The sequence below is a fragment of the Talpa europaea genome (genome assembly GCF_964194135.1).
Source record: "Talpa europaea genome assembly, chromosome: 14".
Taxonomy (NCBI): Eukaryota; Metazoa; Chordata; class Mammalia; order Eulipotyphla; family Talpidae; genus Talpa; species Talpa europaea.
Genome location: NC_140082.1, coordinates 59,855,442 through 59,880,861, shown reverse-complemented (window position 1 = coordinate 59,880,861; position 25,420 = coordinate 59,855,442). Strand labels below are relative to the sequence as shown.

The window sequence follows — 25,420 nt, the reverse complement described above, 5'->3', positions numbered from 1 at the left end:
AAAAAGATAAACTAATGTCACTTGTGGCAACATGGATGGAGCTAGAAGGAATTATGCTCAGTGAACTAAGTCAGAAGGAAAAATAAAAATTTAAGAAGGTTTCACTTATAGGAGGAATATAGGGGAAACCAAATAAAGGATCAGGAGAAAAAAATAACAACAAAATAATGACAAAACAAAACAAAACAAAAACAAACAGACAATTATAAACCAGAGATATCCTACAGGGGAGCGAGAGGGTTCGGAGGCAGGGAGGGAGCAGCACAGGGGACTGTGGTGATGGTGCACAGGTGAACATTGTTTAAAAATGAACAATGATGTAAAATATATATGAATAAATTAATTAAAAAAAACTTGCATCCTGAAAAAAAATCAATAAATAAAAATTGAGTTAGTTCTTGGGCCTCCCTGGTGGCACAAGGGGTTAAGCACCACACTATGAAGCAACTGCAGCCTCTGTAGCATGAGTTGGATCCCGGCCAGCAGGCCAGAGAGCAACCCACATGACACAGCAGACCTCTCTTGACTTGCCCACTGCTCCCCTCAGCAGTGTATTTCAGTCAGTCTGCCTGTTCTGTTCCACACTCTGTCTCTGGTAAATCTTCTCAACCCCCCATCACTGGCCTGTACCCCGGCTCTTGTATGCATAAATAAATAAATCTTTAAAAAAAAAACAAAAAAAATGAGTTAATTCTTTATCTGAGACTTTATAGTCCATTGATAGTAAAAGAGCTTTTAAATGTTCTCGATGTTGTAATTGTGTAGGTGTTAGGGCATTTGCCATGGTGAGAAGGGAAAGATAAAGTGAGCCCTTTCAGTCGTATAAAAAAACCTGAAAAATTATTTTTGCATTTAATTTTAACTATTAGCAAATGTAAATTCCACAGATTTATATGATTTCGATAGAAATCATTATAGTAAAATGAAGCCAAGATCAACATTTTGATATTAATCTTTTCTGTTTTTTCTAGCAGGGTCCAATAAAAATATATCAGTATTGCTCCTTTGCTTTTATATGTTACTTAGGATTTAGAGCCTTTCATTGTATATATGTAGGTGGATATCAAGAGAGAGGAAGGGAGGTTGAAACTTTAGGAGGGGGTCTCCCTGGTGGTGCAAGAGTTGGGACACAACCTATGGGGCTGTACCAGCCACGGAAGCACAAGTTCGATTCCTGGCCAGCCAGGGAGCAGCCCATATGGTGCAGCAGACCTCTCCTGACTTGCCCCGCTGCTCCCCTCAGCAGTGTACTTTGGTCAATCTGCCAGTTCTATTTCCCACTCTGTCTTTGGTGAATCCTCTCACCCTCCCCACACCTCTGGCCTGTACCCCAGCTCTTGTGTGCATAAATAAATATTTTTTTTTAAAAAGAAACATTAGGAGAGATGTGGATGGTACATGTTTCTCTATACCTTTGTAAAAACTCTGAATTTTAGAATTGTATTAATATTTCACAAACTCAAAAACTGAAATCAATAAAGGTGCATACAATCCAACTAGACACAAAGGAAACTAACTGTATTTCATGTGAATGACATAAATGAATCACCATATTTTTAAACAAGGAGTTAAGAAAATTGAAATCCAGTATATTTTCTCTGTTACAGTGATAGTTTAAGTTCCAATGATTAATGTTTGCTTTGAAATGAGAGCAACTTGATCATCTACTGGCATTATTTGACTTTTCTTATATTGAAAAATCCTATTGAGAAAGTAAAAGAAATTCTGAAATTCTATATCTAACATCCCTTTGCCCTGCTTTTTCCCACTTAAATGATGGAAGAGAGGGCCCCAACTCCCAGAGTCCTTTGCAATACATGTAATGATGTCACCTAGATCCAATCAATCAGACATATTGGAAAGTCTTTTACTTCCCTGCTAATGACAGATGAAGGTGTTTCCTCACTTTCCACAAAAGTGAAGCATATAATTGCAGCTCTCAGAAATGGCCTACCACTCCGATATTTACTAGGACATAAAAAATACAAACCTAGTCATTCAAATCACCTTTAGCCTTTAGTTCAGTTTTCGATTAAGTGAAAATAACAATCCCCATTTATACACAGAAGACCCATATGTTCATACCAAATCTCTAAATTAGGATGAAACAAATAAAAGATTTTCGTTAGCAAGGAGCAATTAGTGTTTACAGTCTTCTATACATAATAGTTTTCCATGAATGACCTCACTGAACTTTCAATATGGTTAAAATGAAGGATTATGATATCCATCCTCAATAAGCTAAAGCTGAGATTACAAGATTTTGATTAAAACACCTTAATCGATTTAGCTTGTAAGATGAGCCAGGATTCAACACCAGGACTTTTACAACTGATTTCCACCACAATATTCAGCTTTAGGTAATGACCTTAATAGATACTCAACAAAAGAAAATATTGATACCATTTTGGATACAGAATCCAGATAAGTAGGAATAGATATAAACCTTAGCAATGCAGCAGCTTTTCTACGTACATGTTTGTCACGGTAGCACAATTTTAATGTTTATTACAAGATCAAATAGCTTCAAATAACATTTGTTTTGTTAATAAAGCTATTTCAATATCTTATGACTGCCATTTTCCTAAGTAGACCTTAATGATTTTCAGATTCTAGGAAAAACAATCTTCAATCAGATTACCTATTCAAATGGTCTAAAATGCTGAGAAAACTGCTTTATTTTTCCTGAGTAACAAAATAGACAGCTTAATATACTGGTAATTCTTAGAATTATGTGTAGGATTGGAGGCATAGAACTAATGAAAATTCCCATTGAAATATGACCGACTCACTGGTACACGATTGTGATAAGCGGTAAGGTTTAAAAAAAAAAAAAAACTACATTGGGATGTGATATATCCTACAGTCCCAGTTTATTATTGAAATAAAGATTTATTGCATGCCACACTGGATCAGCTATCTGCTTAATTTCTCAGACTAAAAAGGGAATACTCATCTAGAAGGAATAGCGTATAGTTTGATAGCACAGTCTTCAAAGCAACTGCTGAAGAAAATGCATTCCAATGGGGGAATAAGTAAGTGTGGAAATTATATTAAAAACTGCTGATATATATATAAAAAAGCATTTAACTCTACCATGAAACTTCAGGGGAAACAGCTCAGATGAGATGCCATGAGCTCTTGATTAGACACATTTCTGGTGAGGGAAGTTGTAGTACTTTCCTTTGAGAAGCAGGGGTTGATCACACACACCTAACAGGCCAGGCAGTACAATCAGATGGGCTGGAGAGGTTACTGGAACCAGCTTATGGAAACCTGTGAGGGGGGGGTTACTGTAATAAGTAAAACCCTTGGGAGATTTTAAGGAGGACATTGCCCTTGTAAGCTTTTGCTTGATGATGGGAGTGATGCTTTTGGGTTAAACTCTATCTTGGAATGAAAATAAATAAATTCCCTGTCAGCAATTATGTCCCTGGGCTTCAGAAGGGTTTATAAAACCATTCTGTTTGATTTCATTTTATATTCTATTCCTCCAGTTTAATAGTAAGAATACTTTGGAGAATTTCAAATCTTCCTTAGCAAAACCAAAGAAAAATGGAATTTACATACATCCAGTCAGAAAGGGAACTTTCATGCAAGGCACTGGTGGGACAAGAAATAGAAATAGGGAGAACACAACGAAAATTTCATTAGAAAAAGCTGGACCTGCTTATCTTTTCCTAATTAAAAAAAAAACTGAATAAAAAAGGCATGAAGGTTTGGAGAAGTGGAATGAATTTCATTCTGTTAATTTGAAACAGTTAATGACAAAGAAGGGCTGAGAAGTAAGAAGAAAGCAAGAAAGAAAGTCACAACATACAATTCCGTCGCAGACTCAAAGGTCTGTGGGGCTGTGATACAGCTGAGGCGGACATCCTATCCCTTCACTGGGTTGAGGAATGGCTTGCGATCCCTGGACAATTCATCTCTGGTAAGTCCAGGCCAGTGGTCACTGATGAAGTCCCTGTGTGGGTGCTACTATGTTGCAACAGGAACTTTGTTGTCACATTGTGGCAGGAACATGATGAGGGACACAATGGTCATAGAGCAGGTTTGCAAGGCAAGAACTTCTTGTGCCATTTATTGAAATCATACAGGATACTAAAAGCTCATCATGAGACAATGATATGAGGTATAGAGTCCAGAGAGGAGGATAGGAATGAGGCACAAAGTTTTACAAGGAACAGGGAAGGGGACATGGTGACCATATGTAAGAACCATTTACATCAGCAAAGTATGACATTATCACAGGCAGAGTTATCCCAAGACCACCATGGAGATAGTCGCCTAATCAGGTCAACAGCGGCCTAGGTGTTCCCAGGTGCCTCGCGATACAAGCTATACTCCATAGATACTCAAGGAATGTTCTGCTGTGATTTGTAGATAGCAAATAGGCCACAGTTGCCCTTGAGTGGCCAGCCAATAGGAACCCACAGTCAACAACAAAATAAGGAGGCTCACTCTCACCACTTCCATACAACATTTTTTTTTGGCATTCCTATTCAGCAGAATAGGCAAGGAAAAGAAGAGGTATAAAGATTGGAAAGGTAGAAATAAGCCTGTCTTTATTCAAATGTGATACAATTGCTTACAAAGAAGAATTTCAGAAATCTATAAAGCCTGCAGGATAATTGAATTTAGCAAGATTGTAGAATACCTGGCCAATGTGGAAACATTAATTTTTCCTATATACTGGCATTAAATTGGAGAATAAAATAGTATATGGTAAATTATTAAAATAATATACAAACCTACAATAATTAGGGATATATTTAATTAAAAAAATGGGCATCAACAAAAACAAAGAAAATAATCCGGTCAAAAATGGGCAAAAGTGCTAAAAAGAAACTTCTCCAAAGAGGAAATACAAATGGCCAACAGGCATATGAAAAAATGTTCAACATCACTTGTAATCAGGGAAATGCAAATCAAAACTACAATGAAATACCATCTTACACCAGTGAGAATGGTACATATTTAAAAAACTATCAACAACAAATGTTGGCGAGGAGGTGGAGAAAAAGGAACTCTCCTGCACTGCTGGTGGGAGTGCAAACTAGTCCAAACACTATGGAGAGCTGTGTGGATATTTTCTGACCTACTAGAGATAGAGCTTCCATATGATCCAACAATTCCATTCCTAGGTATTTACCCAAAGGACACAGAAACATTAACTCCAAAGGGCACCTGCACCCCTATGTTTATAGCAGCACTGTTTACAATAGCTAAGCTATGGAAGCAACCCAAATGCCCAAACATAGATGACTGGATCAAGAAGCTGTGATACATATACACAATGGAATATTACTCAGCAATCAAAAAAAGATAAACACATGCAGTTTGCAGCAACATGGAAGGAGCTAGACAGGATAATGCTCAGCAAAATAAGTCAGAAAGGAAAAGAAAAAATACCAGATGGTCTCACTCATAGCAGGAATTTAGAAAACCTAAATAAGGACAAGGAAAAAGCCTAATTAATACAAATTAAAAATCAAAATCAACAAGCAACTATAAACCAGAGACACACTACAGTGTGGGGGGGGGAGAGAAAGGATAAGGGTCAATATAAGGGGGGTGAAATTGTATGGGGAATATAACAAAAATGAAAATGCATACATTGTGCAAAAATGAAAAATGATATAAGAATTATATAAAATAAAATATTAAAAAATAAATATATAAATAAAATAAAAATAGAAAAATGGGCAAGATACTTAACTGAAAGCTACAGAATCAGGGAAAAATTAAAGTCCTAAGTGCCTTGTTCATAGATTGGAAAACACAGTATAATGTATCCATTTGCTCCAAAATGATCAGTGCAATCCAAATAGGGTTCCAAGATCATGTGTGGCTTTGTGTATGTATGTATGGAAACTGCAAGCTGATTCTAAAATTATTATGAAAATGCAAGGACTTGTAATTCTCTAAGGCATTGTCCATGTCTGGTAACACAGATATTATTTTAATATATTTTGTAAATTAAACATGTTCTCAGCAACATTCTCTTTCCTACTGTAGAACATACAAAACAACAACAAAAACCCAGCATACATAGAAGCTGACATTGCCAGACATATAAAAGACAGTGGTATTATCACAGTGATTAATAAATTAGTCAATGGAACATAATAGAAAGCCCAGAAACACAATCACATATATGGTGACAAACATACTGCAACAGGGTGGGCCCCAGGAAAGAGGGAGGTTCCAAGTTTTCTGCCCTACCCAAAAGGCGGGTGGAGCTGAGCTGGGAGAAGAAGAAGACCCAGAGGAGACTGAGGAAGGAAGGAAGCAGGAAGGAGAGCCAGAAGGAGGCCTGAAGGAGGCACATGGAGCTGAGAGACACATGAAGAAACTATGCTTGAGGAGGCGGAGCAACATGGCAGCGAGGAGACGTTGCGAGTAAGATCTCCCATTAAAAAAAGTTAATAGGGAGGAAAAGCGGCAGGTCCCAGTGAGAACTGGGACACGGAAGATAAACGGACGACTCCAGCAAACTACCCGAGGAAGAAAGTTGCCATAAAAGAGGACTAGAAGGGAAGAAAGCGCAGAACCCTGCTCCCCTCCCCCACCCCCAAAGTCGGCACTCTCCAACCAACAGAGAGGAGGAAAACAACAAACTAAAACGACCAACAAGAACAAACTACGCATCAAGCAGGACTGTGAGGGGAAAGGAACTATTTCAGCCACCACACCCCATGAACTGGAGCTGTGGAGAACCCTGTGGGATTCGCCGCAGCGGTGAGGGAACGGCTCCGGGTGCCATTAGAGAACAACAGCCCCAGGCCGGCCGGTAAGCTTGCGCAGAAAAGCGGTGCAGCGCGCTTGAAAAGCAAACACGGATCACGGCTGCCCAGGTACCAGCGCCTGCAACCTAGGCTTGTGGGGAGAGGAGCGGGGGCCCTCACTGAGGTGAATGTCCCTCACTGAGTAATCAGAAACCAGGCTCCCTGACACAGGAGCGGGGTGCAAAAGGTGCCATCCCTGCGGCCACTGAGCTGGGCTATAGCCCGCGTCCTGGACCTGAGGGCTTTGGAACTGAGACCCAGGCACGAAATTCGGGGTGCGGGTCATCCATGTCGGTGGGGCACAAGGCAGACACAGCACCCCAAAGCCATTGTGGTTTTCCCTACCATTCCCACTCTGTTCCCTGTCCCACAGGGTGAAAAAAAGAGTTCCCCTAGAACAATAGGAGAGATCTCTGGCGCCACCTAGCTTGAAACCGGCAGAAGGCTCCAGGAGGAGCCCGTCGCCAGCTGGGAAGTTAGCCCATGCCAGGCCCCTTCCAACCAGCAGTCTGAGCCCACAGGGGGAGCGGACATCCACGGCCGGGGCAGACCGGGCGCGCAGAAGAATCTGCCTGAGACCGGATGCGCAGGGTCTGCATCCCACATCCCCATTTTAGAACAAGGACATTTCTTCAGTAAAGACTGCCTGCAGAAGGCTCCTTCGGGAGCCAGAGGTGAGCGGGGAAGCTTGCCCATGCCAGGCCCCTTATGGCCTGCAGTCCAAACCCAGAGGGGGAGCTGGAACCCACCGCCGGGGCAGACCAAGCGCACAGGGGAGTGTGTGCCCACATCGGCATTTTAGAACAGGGATCTTTCTTCAGTAAAGACTTCTTGAAAATGACAGATGGCTCCTGGAGGAGCCAGAGGGGAGTGGAGAAGCTCACCCAAGATGTCAGCCAGTCCCAGCAACACAGTGTCCCAAAGCATATGACAAATTAGAAAACAGACAGTAGGGAGTAGAAGAACCACACGCAACCTAACAACTCCTCAGGAAAAAAGCACACCACAAGAAGAAAACCACCCCCCACCCCCGATTGCAACGACAGTAACTTGGAAGAACTTCTGAGCCTTCCAGAAAGAGAATTTAAAATTGCCATGATTAAAAAAAATGACAGAACTCATAAAGGAAAACAATATCAGAAGAAGGAAATTGAGTCCCTAAAGAGGGAAGCAAAAGAAATGCAGGAGATCAAGGAATTAATGGAGGAGCTAAAGAACGCTGGGGAAAGCAATGAAAGCAGAATAGATGAAATGGAAGAACAAATTAATACTCTTGAAGACACAGAAATAAAAAGAACCAAAACAGAAAAGGAAAGAGAAGTACGAAGAAAAAAGAACGAAGAAAGACTTCGGGAACTATCTGACTCCATGAGGAAAGGAAACATAAGAGTTATAGGAATACCAGAAGGAGAGGAAAGAGATGTAGGAACAGAGAAAATATTCAAAGAGTTAATTAAAGAGAACTTCCAAAATGTGAAGAAGGAGCTGAAAATTGATATACAAGAAGCAAGAAGAACACCAAACTTCCACAACAAAAGGAGAAATACAGCAAGACACATAATAGTAAAGCTCCCAAGAATCCAGGACAAGGAAAAAATAATGAAGCTGACAAGAGGAAAGAAACAGATAACATTCAAAGGAAAACCAATCAGGCTGACATCAGACTTCTCTGAAGAAACTCTACGGGCAAGGAGAGAGTGAAGGGACATAGGCAACAGACTCCAAGGAAACAGATGCCAACCAAGAGTACTCTATCCCGCAAAGCTCTCCTTCCTCTATGAAGAAAGATTAAGGACCTTCCCAGCCAAACAGAAACTCTGGAATTTCATTAAGACTAAACCCCCACTCCAAAAAATACTACAAGGAGTCCTAAAGCCAGAACATCAGAGGGACGAATAACAACGAAAGAAGGCCAAAAAAAAAAAGTTCTTAAAAGAATAAATAAATCAAAGGAAAGACAAACACAAAGGCAAATACATATGCTAACATATCAATATTAACTCTAAATGTAAATGGAATAAACTTGTCAATAAAAAGACACAGAGTTGCAGCCTGGATTAAGAAACAAAACCCAACCTTTTGCTGTCTCCAGGAAACACATTTAGCTACAGAAGATAAAAATAGACTCAAAGTTAAAGGATGGAAAACAATCCTACAAGCAAATGGACCCAAAAAGAAAGCAGGAAAAATTATACTTATATCAGATAAAACAGATTTCAAACTCAAAAAAATAAAAAGAGACCCCAATGGTCACTACATTATGATCAAGGGGACAATACTTCAAGAAGAAATAACACTCATTAACATATACTCACCCAACGAAGGAGCACCAGAATATATCAGACAACTGTTGTCATCTCTGAAAACAGACATCAGAGAAAACACATACGTAGTGGGAGACTTTAACACACCACTATCAACAATGGATAGATCAACAAGACAAAAAATAAGTAAAGAAACTAAAGCTCTAAATAAGGACCTAGAGCATTTGGGCTTAACAGACATCTATAGAACACTAAACCCCCAAAAAACAGAGTACACATTTTTCTCAAGCGCACACGGATCATTCTCCAGGATCGATCACATACTGGGGCACAAGACAAACATCAACAGATACACCAAGATTGAAATCATACCAACCATCTTTTCTGACCATGAAGGCATCAAACTAGAAATAAACCATAAAAAGAAGGCAAGGAACTTTCCTGCCTCATGGAGACTAAAAACCACACTACTGGAAGAACACTGGACTAATGACAAGGTCAAAGAAGAAATTAAAAAATTATTTGAATAGAATGACAAGGAGGACACCAATATCCTAAATGTATGGGACGCAGCAAAAGCAGTAATAAGAGGAAAATATATAGCAATAGAAGCTCACATCAAGAAACAAGAAAGAACTCAAAGAAACAACCTAATCTCGAATCTCAAAGATCTAGAAAAAGAATAACAAAAAAAACCCACAAGCAGTAGAAGAAAAGAAATGATAAAAACCAAAGCAGAAATAAATGAATTTGAAACTAAAAAAACAATCCAAAAGATCAATGAAACCAAGAGCTGTTTCTTCGAAAAAAAATCAATAAAAGAGACAAGCCCCTAGCCAGGCTCACAAAGGAAAAAAGGGAGAAAGCACAAATAAACAGGATCAGAAATGAAAGAGGAGAAATCACAACAGAGCAGAAATCAAAAGAACACTCAGTAACTACTATGAACAGTTATATGGAAACAAGTGCAACAATCTAGAAAACATGGACAAATTCCTACAACTCTACAATCACCCAAAGCTAGATAAAGAAGAAATAGAACACCTAAACAGACCAATTACAAGCAGCAAAATTGAAATGGTAATCAAAAACCTCCCCAAAAACAAAAGCCCAGGACCTGATGGATTTACAAATGAATTCTACCAAACATTCAGTTATGAACTAGTGTCTATCCTTCACAAACTCTTCTAAAAAATTGAGAAGGAAGGGATAATACCAAACACGTTCTATGAAGCCAACATTACACTAATACCAAAACTGAACAAGGACAACACAAAAAAAGGAAAACTACAGGCCAATCTCCCTAATGAACACTGATGCAAAAATCCTCAACAAAATTTTAGCTATCAGAATCCAACAATGTATCCATAAGATAATTCACCACGTCAAAGTAGGATTCATTCTAGGGACACAAGGATGGTTCAACATCCGAAAATCAATCAACTTTATCTAACACATCAACAAAAAGAAATATAAAAACCATATGATAATATCAATAGATGCTGAGAAAGCTTTCGACAAAGTGCAACACCCATTCATGATAGAAGCCCATGAAATTCTTGGGATACAAGGAACATACCTCAACATCATAAAGGCCATATATGAGAAGCCAACAGCCAGTATCATTCTCAATGGCGAAAAGCTGAAAGCAATTCCATTAAGATCTGGAACAAGACAAGGATGTCCACTCTCACCACTGCTTTTCAATATAATACTGGAAGTCCTAGCCAGAGCAATAAGACAAGAGAAAGACATACAAGGAATCCAAATAGGAAAAGAAGAAGTCAAGCTATCACTATTTGCAGACAATATGATAATATACATAGAGAACCACAAAAACTCCACAGAAAAACTAATTCAACTCATCAATCAGTTCAGTAAAGTGGCAGGATACAAAATCAACACGCAAAAGTCAGTGGCCTTCCTATACACAAACAATAAATCTGAAGAAGAAGAAATTAAAAAAAAAAAGCATCCCTTTTATTATCGATACAACAAAAATCAAATACTTGGGACTAAATCTAACAGAAGAGGTAAAGGACCTATACAAAGGAAACTATAAAAATTGTTAAAAGAAATAGAAGAAGACACAAAGAAATGGAAAAACATCCCCTGCTCATGGATTGGAAGAATAAACATTATTAAAATGGCCATCCTACCAAAAGCAATATACAGATTCAATGCTATTCCAATCAAAATTTCAATGTCATTCTTCAAAGAAATAGAACAATTATTGATGAAATTCATATGGAATCACCAAAAACCTCGAATAGCCAAAGCTCTCCTGAAAAAAAAAAAAAAAAGAAGGAAATGGAGGCATCACACTCCCAGACTTCAAACTATACTACAAAGCCATATTCATCAAAACTGCATGGTATTGGAACAAGAACAGACATTCAGACCAATGGAATCAAATAGAAAATCCAGAAATAAACCCACAGATTTATGGTCAACTAATCTTTGACAAAGGAGCAAAGACTATGCATTGGAGCAAAGAAAGTTTGTTCAATAAATGGTGCTGGGGAAACTGGGTTGCTACATGCAAAAGAATGAAGCTTGACCACTACTTCACACCATATACAAAAATCAACTCAAAATGGATTAAAGAACTAGACATAAGACCTGAAACCATAAAATACACGAAGGAAATATAGGTGAAACTCTAAGTGATATTCACATCAAAGACATCTTTACAGACACATCACCCAAAGCAGTGATAGTGAAGGCAAAGGTCAACAGCTGGGACTACATCAAATTAAAGAGCTTCTGCACAGCAAAAGAGACAATAACAAAAACAAAGAGAAACCCCACCAACTGGGAGAACATTTTTGCACACAACACTAAAGATAAAGGACTGATGATAAAAATCTGCAAAGAGCTGATGAGACTCAACAACAACAAAGAAAATAATCCAGTCAAAAAATGGGCAGAAGAGCTAAAAAGAAACTTCTCTGAAGAGGAAATGCAAATGGCCAACAGGCATATGAAAAAATGTTCAACATCACTTGTAATCAGGGAAATGCAAATCAAAACTACCATGAGATACCATCTTACACCAGTGAGAATGGCACATATTAAAAAAACTAACAACAACAAATGTTGGCGAGGGTGTGGAGAAAAAGGAACTCTTCTGCGCTGTTGGTGGGAGTGCAAACTGGTCCAACCACTATGGAGAGCTGTGTGGAGATTTCTGGACGTACTAAACATAGAGCTTCCATATGATACAGCAATTTCACTCCTAGGTATTTACCCAAAGGACACAGAAACATCAATTCCAAAGAACACCTGCACCCCTATGTTTATAGCAGCACTATTTACTATAGCTACGCTTTGGAAACAACCCAAATGCCCAAAAATAGATGACTGCATCAAGAAGATGTGGTACATATATACCATGGAATATTACTCAGCATTCAAAAAAGATAAACACATGCAATTTTAAGCAACATGGATGGCGCTGGAAGGGATCATGCTCAGCGAAATAAGCCAGAAAGAAAAAGAAAAATACCGGATGGTCTCACTCATAGCAGGAATCTATAAAACTTAAATAAGAGACCAGGAAAATGAATAACTACAAGAAAGTGAAAATCAAAATCAACAAAAAACTATGAGCCAGAGACACTTACTACAGAATAATATTTTTTAAGGATTTATTTTTATTTATTATGCATATAAGAACTATAGGCCAGAGGTATGGTGGGGGTGAGAGGATTCACCAGAGACACAGTGAGGAGCAGAACAGGTGGATCTACTGAACTACACTGCTGCAGGGAGCAGCAGGTGATATAGGAGAGGTCTACTGCCCCATTTGTGGGTCAGCTCCCCGGGTCTGGGAATTGAACTAATGCTGCAGTGGCTGGCACTAGCTTGACAGTGCTGAGACTTGAACACCTGCACCACCAGGGAGGTCCCAGAATAATATTTTTTATCAATTAATTTTTACTGTACCTTGTTCTTTTCTTTAGATGTTTTCTTTATAAGCCCAAAAAAAATAACCAAACAGCTATTTCAGATGCATGTTAACTATTTTACTACAGAGAATAACTGAGACTAGTTTTTTTAAATAAATATCTGCAATGTAATTAATTTTCTAGAGTGGGGATTACGCAATACATAAAAAGAGTAATATTAATGAACAAAGAAAATGTACTACAAATAATATTAACAAATCATTAAATATAGATCAAGCTGACAGTCAACAAGTTTCTAACATTGGAAATACAAACAAAATCAAATTTAATAAACATGTTCTTCTCTGCTGGATCATTTCCAAGAGCATAAATATCTAAGATAAGAAAGAAAACTCCCTCAAACTCTTCTGAAGTTATCCATTTTTCTACTGTCTTTCTCCATATATATTCTTCTATAAAGGAGCAGTTCACACTCACCACAAACTGGCTGAAGGGCAACTATTTATTGAAACTTTCTCATCAAATTTACTGGTCCTCATTGTAACCTCTCAACAATATTTCTCTGATATTATCTAGAACTCTCTTGTTGGGGACTGTACACTACATTATAGTTGTTTTATCCCCAGAAAAAAGTAATCACTGCTAATATTCCTATACTTAGAAATAAAGAACTTAGAGAATTTACCTTCCATCATTCTGATCTACTTCACTTAAGCTGCTGTCATCATTCACTTGAAGCGCACCACCAGTTAGGGAACCAGCCTTCTCAAACATGGATATAGTCACAGATGCTTTGACTGTCCATTTGTTATTTTCATTTTTCTTTGCTTCTTTCATAGGCAAGCCAGGATTACTACTTTTAAAAATCCACAAAAAGGTCAATATTTAGAATAACTACTGATATATTTTGTACAGTTCCAACATTTATCTACATTCGTCTATTAATTCACAAGAAGTATGAAGTACCATCTGTAAGCAAGGAAATACACTTTTCTTGCTTCAAAAACAGATATACAATTATGATATAATGTGCTATAGAATGATTGTCATATGAAATGTTAAGTGAGCACAAGGGAGGCTTTAAAAAGAGGGATGGCAGAGGAGGTCACCAGAAAAAAAAAAAATGCACGAGAAAAAAAAAAATCTACATGGAGAGTCTTTAATGCACAAAGACTGGGAGAAGTATAAAATTCATAGAATTTTATGTGATAGAATTTTATAGTGATGAGCTAGGAAATTGTGAAGCTTCTGTGCAAAAGCTTGAGAGTGCCTAAAGTTATGACTCTTAGACACTGTAGTACTAATTAGATCACCACTGTATTTTTTATTTTGTTTTAAAATATATAGTAATACTTTGGGCCTCCCCGGTGGCGCAGTGGTTGAGTGCTGGGTTGCGAAGCTACCCGCAGCCTCTGCAGCGCCGGTTCAATCCCCAGCTGCTCCCCGGCCACCAGAGGAGGGTCCCACATGGCGCGCAGACCTCTCCTGCCGCCCGCTGCTCCCCTCAGCAGTGTACTTTGGTCCTTCTGCCTGCTCTGCTCCCGGCTCTGGCTCTGGTGAATTCTCTCACCCTCCCGTGCTTCTGACTGTACCCAGTGCTTGTATAAATAAACAAATAAATCTTAAAAAAAAAAAAAAAACACTGTAGAGCTTACTTCATTTTGGAAAACAAAGATTTGGAAGAATGTAAGTTTTAAAATGTTGCATGCATCTTACTTTAGCTCAACATGGAGACAAAGTAATCCTTTTCTCTCTAATTTGGCAATGTTTTGTAAATTTATTTTTATTAAGGTAACATTGGTTATTTGTGTGATATATCTAATAACTAAAGCTTAAAATGAAATTACTTCCCATATTTTAAATGCATTTCTGTTCTTTTCATAGATAAATGGCAAATTGTTTCTGTGTGTTTATTTTCATCGTTGTGTGCTTAATTGTATTAATCTTCTATAACAGATTAATGAATCTATTCTGTTACAAATCTGTCACATCCCATAACAGAAAATAATCTGTGTTCTGTGCTGCCACAGCTTCTAATTGCTCCTTATATAAAGGTACAAAATTCTCCTCATGGCAAACTCAGGAGTAAAATTCCTGGGTTGTATGGAATGTAAATATTCTGCCTTTCAAGATAATGCTCAATCATTTTCCAGTGTGATGGTATAAATCTTTTCTATGGAGTTTGATTGTGAACTACAGGTAGAGTGTGAGTTAGTGGTAGTGCAGGTGAGCTGACATGAAATAGAAAATAAAATAGAAAACACAGGAGAAAAGAAGACATCAATGGACAAAAAGTCAGTATAAGCAGAAGTTCTGCAGTGGACAAGAGAGATGTTCCTGGTCGATGCAGGCACAGTAACATCACAGATACAGAGCAAATGCCAGATCCTGAAATGTTCCAGTTTCTGGGGGATGGCTCAGTGACACCACCTCCAGTAGTGTTGAACAGGAATGGTGACATCAGGCACTGTTCTCCCATTCTCAAATGCAGGGCAAATGCTTTTATCATTTTATCATAAAATATGCCCTTTCTTATAGATTATTGTATAGATGAAAGAAGTCTCCAATGAAAAATACTTTCCTACAGGATTTATTTTAAAGTGAAAAATATATATTGCATTTTATCAAATGTTTTTTTCTGCATCTATCAAGACTACTATATTTTATCTCTTTGTGCTATTCATGCAGAAGATAACATTATTTTATATGTCAAAGCCACACTGCAATCCTTTACAGAATAAACCTAAATTTGGGAGGTTATTTTCTTGAGGATTTTTGCATCTCAGCATATGAGATAAATTGGACTTTAAGTTTTCTTTTCTTAAATGTCCTGAAGAAGGTTTTATAACAGTGTTATGCTGGACTCATAAAATAAATTATAAGTTTTCCCATTTTCTCTATTTGAAGGAAGATTTTGTTTGAGATGTCAATAAGTCTAGATGAAATATCTGGAGATTTTATTTTTGATCTCTCTGGACCTGGGATTTTCTTTGTGGGGAGAATTTTTGTCATTCCTGTTTTATTACAATTTAAACATCTTTAACAGAACATAGACTACTCAGATTTCCTATTTTCCCCACATTGGTTTGTACATTTCACCTAAATTTTCAAATTTAATGTCACAAAGTTGCACCTTATCACCCTTTAAAAGTGTTTGTGTGCAGACAATTATAAATCAGAGACATACTGCAGGGGAGGAGGAGAGAAAGGGGTGAGAGGGATGGAGGGAGGAGCACAGGGGACTGTGGTGATGGTGCATGGATGCCTTGGGGAAGGAGATTCTATGGGGGCTCAATCTGAGGGGGTGGGGGGAAGAAAATATGGTCTAAAAAATGTAAAAAATGATAAATGTTAAAATAAAAATAAGTGTTTGTGTGAACTAAATATGGATGATTTCTATTTTCTCTTGTTTTTTTTAAGATCAGTTTTGCTAGATATTTAACAATATTATTAGAAATTATTTTCTCTAGTACATGTTTTTTAATTTTATGAATTACTGTTCTTTTCTTAATTTACTTTCCCCTCCTACATCCTCTGTGTTGAATTTGCTATTTTTATTCTACTTAGATTCCTATATGATAAAATTTCACTCTTGCCAATTAGCAGAATTGTACTATGAAGTAGTATTAAATTTGGCATGTTATTAATTATATATTAAATCTACAATGAAATAATTTAATGGGAAAATACAGAGATGAGAAAATAAAGTCAAATCAGAGTCTTTTATATTTTAATGTCATTCAATGCTTACAGTGGGAAAAAAAATAATAAAAGACAGTACCTCAGAATCCCAAGGTGATTCTGTATCTTCCTCTTCTCCTAATCCTAATGCTGACATCATATCTATAAAACATAGGTACAGATACATTAAGGACAATGCCTATTACTATGAATTATTTTTAAAAAGTCTACATTTATGAATATTTCTATAAAATATTATAGCAAAAAGGAATTTCAGAGGGTTGAAGAAGTTTCAGGAAGAAAAAGCTGGTATACTTATGCAGAAAGAAAGCAAAAGAAAAATACTTAAAGGAAATAGATATTGACTGGTTCACTCGGAAGGCGGGACACGCCCTTAGGGGTTATGTACAAATGGAGGTAACACAGGCATAAGCCCAGCCCACATGCACAACTATCACTAGTGATAGACTCCTTCCGGACTCCCCCTCAGCCCTGCCCTGACTCACTGATGACCCAGCTACATTTTACTTCTCCCTGACATGCAGTGCCATCTACTGGAAATGTAGAAGCTCTGTAGCCTTAATATTTACGAAGCAAATAACAGGGAGGTGAAAAAACACTACATGCGGCAACCTAAGTTCTCAGAGGAACACTACACCACAGAGAAAGAACATTCGAGAACCTAACCAAAGACATGCAAGATCATTATTCCTGTCAAGTACAGAGCTCAAAAGGGCACAGAGTGACTGATTAGATTAGAAAACACAATCTAACTTTCTGCTTTCTCCAGGCTCAGACTAAAGAGTTGGGAAACAATCCCACAAGCAAATGGGACAATAGCAGATAAAATAGATCTCCAGCTGAAAAACATGAGAGACAGGGATAAACACAATAAATGATTTCAGGAAAAAACACATCGGGAAGTCATAATACTCATCAATATTATACTCACCAAACCAAGGAGCATTGAACTATATAAGGTAATCACTATCAAATATAGGCTTTGCAAAAAACCACATTCATGGCTGGGGCTTCAACATTCCCTTTTACCAATGGGCAGATTAACCACGCAGAAAGTAAGGACACAGTAGCCTTAAATAAAGAATTAGACCATATGGGCTTAAAAGACTTTTGTAGGGCAGTGCACCCCACCCTCCCAAAAGCTCAATACATATTCTTCTCAAGTGTACATGGGGCATTCTCCGGGACTGACCACAGAGTGGGTCACAAGACAAGTATCGACAAATTCATAAAAACTGAAATCATACCAATCTTCTCCTCTGACCACAATGGTATCAAACTAGAAATCAATCAAAAATGAAGGAAGGAAAAAAAACCTCTAATATGTGGATGTGGAGACTGAATAATACACTACTGAGTAACTACTGGATTAATGAAGAAATCAAAGATAAATTAAAAAATACCTTGAGACAAAAATGAGGACAAACCTTTCAGAACCTATGGGACACAGCAAAAGCAGTATGAAGAGGGAAGAATATAGCATATAGCAACACAGGCCCACATATATAAAATGAACAAAAGATCAAATAATCTTAACGCTCACTGTAAGGAACTAGAAAAAAAAAAAGAAGAAAAAAAATCCAGTAGAAAGAAGGAACTAATAAAAATTAGGTCAGAAATAAATGAAGTAAAAGTCAAAATGACAGTCCCAAAGATTAAGAAAACCAAAAGTTGGTACTTTGAAACAATAAACAAAACAGACAAACTTGTAAATAGGCTCACAAAGGAAAGAAGGGAGAATTCAAATAGGACCAGAAATGAAAGAAGAGAACTTATAACACACATCTTAGAGATTCAGAGAATCATAAGAGTTTACTATGAACATTCTGTATGCTGGTAAGCTGAATACCCTAGAGGAGGTGGATAAATTCTTGGAAATATACAACCATCCCAGGCCGAACAGCAAAGAAACAAGAAAATCTGAGCAGATGCATTACAAGCAAGGATATATATATATATCCTTGCTTGAGATATATATATATATATATATATATATATATATATATATATATATATATCTCCTTGCTTGAGAAACAAGCATTGGTGTGGATGCGGAGTAAAGGAACCCTTATACACTGTTGATGGGAATGTAAACTGGTCCATCCATCCCCTATGGAATACAGTTTGGAAGTTTCTCAAAATATTAAAAATGGATGTACCATATGATCCAATAATTCCACTCCTAGGTGACTATCCAAAGAAGAGAAAAACACTAATTTGAAGGGACACATGCACTCCTTATTGCAGCACTATTGACAATAGCCAAGCTATGGAAACTAAGTGCCCAAAAACAGATGAGTTGATCAGGATATATGGTATATATGTGCAATAGAATATGGCTAGGCTATTAAAAAGAGATAAACTCTTGCCATTTGAGATACCATGGATGGAGCTGTAGGGAATTAGCAAAGCAAAATAAGACAGGGGCCTCCCTGGTGGCACAAGGGGTTAAGACACAACCTATGAAGCTATCTGCAGCCGCTGCAGCATGAGTTCGATCCCCGGCCAGGGAGCTACCCACATGGTGCAGGAGACCTCTCCTGACTCGCCCGCTGCTCTCCTCAGCAGTGCATTTCAGTCAGTCTGCCTGTTCTGTTCCCCACTTTGTCTCTTGTGAATCCTCTCACCCCCCACATCTCTGGCCTGTACCCCAGTTCTTGAATGCATAAATACATCTTTCAAAAAAATAAGACAGAAGAATAAAGGCAAATACTGAATGGTGTCACTCATATGTGGCAATAGAGAAACAAACCAAAGGGTCAGATAAAGTCAAACCAATAACAAAACCTAGGAAGCTGACTTTATTACTGAGGCTACTAGAGGGGGAAAGGGGAAGGGGCAAGACCAAAGTGGGATGGGAGCCCAGGACGATGGGGGCTTTGGTGGGGGGTGTGGTGTAGAGACAACACCTGAAGGGGGAGACACTGTACCTCTAAAACACAAACCATGCTGTAATCCAACGTTGCTTCAAAAAAATACAAAGAAGTGGATATCTCATTTGGATCTAGAAACTTTAGGTTTGCTTATACCACCATTTAAGGATAGAAAAATATTAATAAATAGTCACTCACTTACCACTTCTATTATTTTTGTGTGGTCCATCAACATAAGCCAAATTGTAATTATTTATGTGCTCTTGTGGAACAATATCAATAATATCATTACCCTTTTCTTCATTTCCAACTGCTGGCTTTGTTGCTTCTTCCTGTAAAGGCAAAACAAAAACCCAACTTCAGAAAACAACCATTCATTCATATGCTTACTCACTGAACTAATCTATCAGTAAGACCACAACATTTACTATACTGAAGTATAGGCACCAGCCCTGCCTGGAAAAAGCTGGAAATATAAATAAAAGACAAATTCTCCCCAATATTTCAGTTAGGGTAGAAATACATGAAGAAAATTAAGAACAGAAAAGTGTAATTCACGAGTTTTTCAACTGATATGAATAAAGTACAACCAGGGCACAAAGGAGAGCACAGTTAGTTGTACCTGGAAAGCTCAGGAACAGCTGACAGGATAGGGTTCTATCTTGCAATATACAACAAGTGCAGGGAGAAGGGAGTGAGAGTATTCTCGAAAGGTGATAGGAGCAAAATAATGACATACAAAGCAGAGAGTCAACGACTCTCAGGGTAATGAGAGTAACACAGGAACTCAGTTATTGGGAGTGGGATGGAAAAATAAAAGTAGAGAATCAGAGACAAACCAAAAAACATCAAGTGTCATGTGAGCATATGAACTTTCCCTTCAAGTAAAAGTATAGATTAAATAAACAATGGTGTTACATCAGTGCAAATATAGGTTAGTAAAGTCACTGTTGGCATTGTGAAGACGATATAAGGGAAGCAAACGAGAAAAGTATTTCAGAATTATAGTGAGAAAGTAAGTTACGGTAATAAGATATCAAAAATGGTAAGCAAGCAAACATATAGTTTGGTGAGTGACTGAATTGATGATTTCAAGGAGGATTGAAAACCAAGATTTTGGCTGCTTCTTGGGGTTTCAGGGGTGCTATTTGCTAGAATGGCAAAAACAGATGTCAAAGTAAATTACAAAGAGTCAGGATAGAGGAAAATCTTAGGGACAATGACTTTAGTTTCAAATATATCAAATTTGAGGAACCAGGAGACTTAGAAGAAAAATTGCATGAATACATTTGGATTAGAAATATTTCTACTACAGGAAGCAACGATGTTCCCTACTTAGGAAAATTTGCTAAGAAGATAAGTATTCGTAAATTATACTAAACTGGTAGAATTATGCAAGCCTACACTGAACACTAAAATTTTGAAAATGAAAATAAGAGCAGGGGGGAGAAAATGAGATTCTTTTCAGCTATATAATTCACATTTGTTCCAAGGATACAAAATGTACTCCTCACGAGTAAAAATAAATATTCACTTCTGGGATGTCACAGTAATATACATTTTTAAGCTTAATGAAAAGATTTCATTATAAAACACTAGTTCAAGATGCTACAAAAAGAGTCCATTTTAAAATTAATTTTAAAAGGCAAGTTTTAAAGTCTAAAGGAGATATGCTTGTGTGATTATAGAATTAAGTGGTGCTTTTAAGTATTACTCTGATGCAAGAAAATATATAAAACACTAGTTTAAAATTCAAATGGTTTTCCCATCCTCTGTGAACAGCACAAAAATAACTCATTTTCTGCTTATGCCACATAGAATGGTAAGATTGGAAAAAGGAACTAGCATAAAAAATTAATAAAACTGCCATTATACAAGTTGAAGATGTAAAAGTCTTCAAATATATCTGCAATTATCAAGCAAGACCCAATACTCACCTAGAAAAGAAGAAAGGGATTGAATAATAAAGTCATCAGTATGAAAGACTTGACATGTTAGGCTTAACAACTATGAAAAATAAGGTAAATAAAGTTTCCCAAGAATAATAGGAAATGCACACACTGCTACAGATATGTAAAAAGTGAAAATCATCTTCCAGAAATAATTTTGCATGTCCTGTTGGGAATCCTTCCTTATGATTCTTTAACAATAAGGATATTTATATTAGGGGTAAAAATCATAAATTGTGATTCCATTCATTTGATGTGCATATATGTATTCATTACACACAGATAATATTAGGAAAAGATACATCAGAATCTTCACAGAAAAAAATTATTTCCATATTATTTTGTCTTTGAGTGCTGCAGCTTAAAATTTAATTTCTCATTAATGGATAGAGATTAAGAACCTCATTTACATAATGAGAAATTTTAATTACTGAAAAGACTAAAATAAATGGGTAACTTATTTCCTCTCTTTATTCTCAAAAAAATCAAATACCTACACCAAGATTATACCAAACAGTAAGCTAAGATAGTTAAAGAAATAAAGTCTCCCTCAAACAAAAGAAACCACAAGAAACAGAAGAGCCAAAAATTCAAAATTCATAAAATATCAGTAAGACCTCAAACATTTCACTTCCTATTGTCTATGAATATAAGTTTTGTTATATTAACTATGTCATCATTTTATTAACCTTACAGAAAGTGAGGAATAAGTTTTCTTTCAGTTCATAAGACATAAGACATTCAGTTCATAAGACATTCAGAAGAATCTGAACATTGTTTTTATGATCTGGCTTTGTTAATTTGCATTTAAAATAATTTCTATCGGTGCCTCCCTGGTGGCGCAGAGGGTTGGGCGCAGCGTTGTGGAGCTGCCCATAGCCTCTGCAGTGAGGGTTTGATCCCTGCCGGCCGGAGAAATACCCACCTGGTACCTCAGACCTCTCCTGTCTCGCCCGCTACTCCCCTCAGCAGTGTATTTCAATTAGTCTGTCTCTTGTGCTCCCAACTCTGTCTCTGGTGAATCCTCTCTCCCTCCCGTACATCTGCCCTGTACCCCGGTTCTTGTATAAATAAATCTTTTAAAAAATAACAATAAAATAAAATAATTTCTATATATTTTATGATAGAGTTCCTGCTTTCACTTAATCCCACATTTCTGTCATGTTTTACTAATAATCTTTCTCATCTTCACTGTCTTATCCAATCTTCATATTTATCTTATTCTCACATGAATTCTCCCCTTCATCCTTCTCATCCTCCTATTCATCTAGCTGTTATTCCTAGTTGCTTTCTCATTTTTTCTGTCCACCATAGTATACTTAAGAATTGTTTCCTCTCATCAATCTTTATAAATCTCAATCCTTTGTACATCTCTCTTTGGTTATTCTGTGCTCTATTGTAATCTCAAGGAATTAAATTTCTTTCTAGGATTCTTTCCATCATGGTAAGGATCAGGGGAATGTTATGTACACAAGCATGGGGTGGGGGGGAGCTTTAAAAACAGAACAAAATGAATTACTTTTGTATGATCCAGGATTGCTAAAGACTTGAGAGGCTCAGGTGATGGAAAGGCAGGATAGAAAAGTCCTGGACTTTCATTGATGGCTTAGAAAGGGTTTCAACTACATCTTCATTTTCTCTCTCAGAATTGTTATTCTCAAATAAGCATCTACTTTCTGGTCTCATGATGGCACATTTGGCTTGTACTATAGTAAAAACAAAGTAAAAGAGTACAAAAGAATATCTGTATTTTCAAATCAGTGAACAACACAAAAAATAGTCTTCAGATGGCTTACTGTTTTTCCTGCATTGCTGAGAAGCAGTCATTAGCTTGGCAAAGTTCAGTTTCGGGACAGTCTATGGAAAAAAAATAACAGCTTTAAGAATAACAAGTATCAAATTGCATAAAATAAATATAATATCACAATATTTCCAAATGTTATTTCCTTTATAACTTATTATTAAACAAATACTATGATATCCATTAGATTATTTTCTTTATCAGGATAACCAAAAATAAAAACTGTAAGTAGCTTAAAAGTAGTATTGAAAAAAAAACTAACACTATAAAATTTAAATTTATTATTTATTATAATTCAAAATGTGCTTGTCTGATTTGGGTGAATTTTTAATTGTAGGGAAAAATGAGAATTTATTTCTGAGCAGTATTTTATATAGATGGTCTGGAATGGCAAACAATGTAAGTAGTTCCTATTTTGTTTGTCCAAAAGATGAAGACAAATGATGGTGTAAATTCAGTAGCAAAAATGAAAAAAAAAATGAAGCTGCCTTGTGGGGCAGTGATTCATGAATGAAAGCAACACTCAGATAATAAAGAGAAACTAAATTAAGAGCAAGAAAATTACTTTCACAAAAGAACACTTTACCTTGGTTTCAAAATCTAAGTCTTTATCGTCTGCTGTAGGCCATGAATCAATGCCAGGTTTGCTGGAAAGCCTTGAGAGGTAAAATACTGACTAAATATGAGTGATTTAATTTCTGTATTAAAAAATTCAAGTAAAAGTAGGTTATCTAAATATTAAGTTTCTTGATATAATTTAAATTTGATCTCAGTTATTTTTAAAAAAAAATTCAGTTTTCTGTTTCTTATTCTACCTCTCCAAACACGTAAAATATTCGGTAAAATCACATTCTTAGTTCCCACGCAAAAAGTGACAGCCCATATATTGGCAAAGTCTGAGAATTCTTTGTTTTTACCAAAAGTCCTGACCTATGTAGTTCAGTAATATCAAGTCTCCTAATTTTTGAAGGGATCTAAGCTACCCTCTATAACCTGAGGTGGAGGGAGATGATATCACATTCTATTTACTGTAACAAGTGGCTCAAGTGATTATATATTTCAACAGACACCTTAAAGTTTGCTGGTGCCTTCAATTAAACAAACTAGCAGTAGCCTGTTGAGGGTTCCCCTGAATCCTCCACTTAATGTGCCTTTCTACACAACTTCCAACATACCGTGTCCATTGTTCCTGTAATTCATCTGAGTTGCTATAAACCCTAATATTCACATCTCTTTTCTAAGTCCCTTATCACTCTCCAACCCAGTGTCGTTCCTCTTGAAACATGCCACTTCCCTGCTTATTCTGTTCCAGAGACCATGGAGAGACCACAGCTATTCTTCATTTACAGTAAGACAATCCATCTGAAGGAGTGTAAGGTATCACTCATTATACCTAAGAAGACTTGTTGATTAGGGCTTGAGTACATAGTTCTAAAGTTCTGGCTATAGCTTCTGAGATCTGCCTTAAAACTTTTGAAGGTGACAACAAGGTAATTTGACACTGCAACTGTCAAATTATTTAGGTCAAATGCTTGGACAAGCCAGGTTTCTTAGAAGAACTGTAAAGCAAAGTTAACACAAACTAAAGTTAACTTTCTCAGCTGATCTGATTTAGATCTCTCTCCAGTGCCAGTGCTACACAAGTACATGTCAACCTACACTGAAAGAGAGAATGGATTTTTGAGAGAGCAGGATGACTGTCAACTCATGGGTCAGTAGCTTTGTAAACAATGGAATCATGTTCCAAGATTCCTGAACCACAGTTACCTAGTTAGCAAAAAAAGAGCTATAGCAGCACAGCTACTTTGCAAAAGTATGGAGATGACTATATGAGATAAGTTGTTAACCACATAATACAGCGTGTAGTCAGGGTAAAACACTCAACAAATATTAGTTCCTTTTCTCTGCACTTAGTTAACAAACAATATTTTTAACCAATAAACTCGTACCTGCTTAAAGAATCTTCTTCAGAACTCTCATCCACTAGTAAAGACAAAAGGAAAATACGTTTTAAATCAATAACAGAAAAACACAGAGTATTAAAATACAAGTGTAAATCTGATGTTTTGCTAAAATGCATGTCTTTGGAGCCACACCTGGAAATTATACTAGAGTGAGCATTCTACTATCAG

The 25,420-nt window shown here is 37.0% G+C and overlaps 1 protein-coding gene across 1 annotated transcript in view; it reads right to left on the bottom strand.

Moving 5' to 3' along the window:
* Positions 1–24,472, bottom strand: part of LOC311184197 (FUN14 domain-containing protein 2-like) — a gene marked incomplete at its 5' end in the record, with an annotated part of 31,322 nt that extends 6,850 nt beyond the window's left edge. The window contains 2 exons of the mRNA XM_084254050.1: positions 19,741–19,870; positions 24,464–24,472. Of these exons, the coding sequence (XP_084110176.1) occupies positions 19,741–19,870; positions 24,464–24,472 (139 nt within the window). The remainder of the gene's footprint in view (positions 1–19,740; positions 19,871–24,463) is intronic.
* Positions 24,473–25,420: the final 948 nt, after the last annotated feature.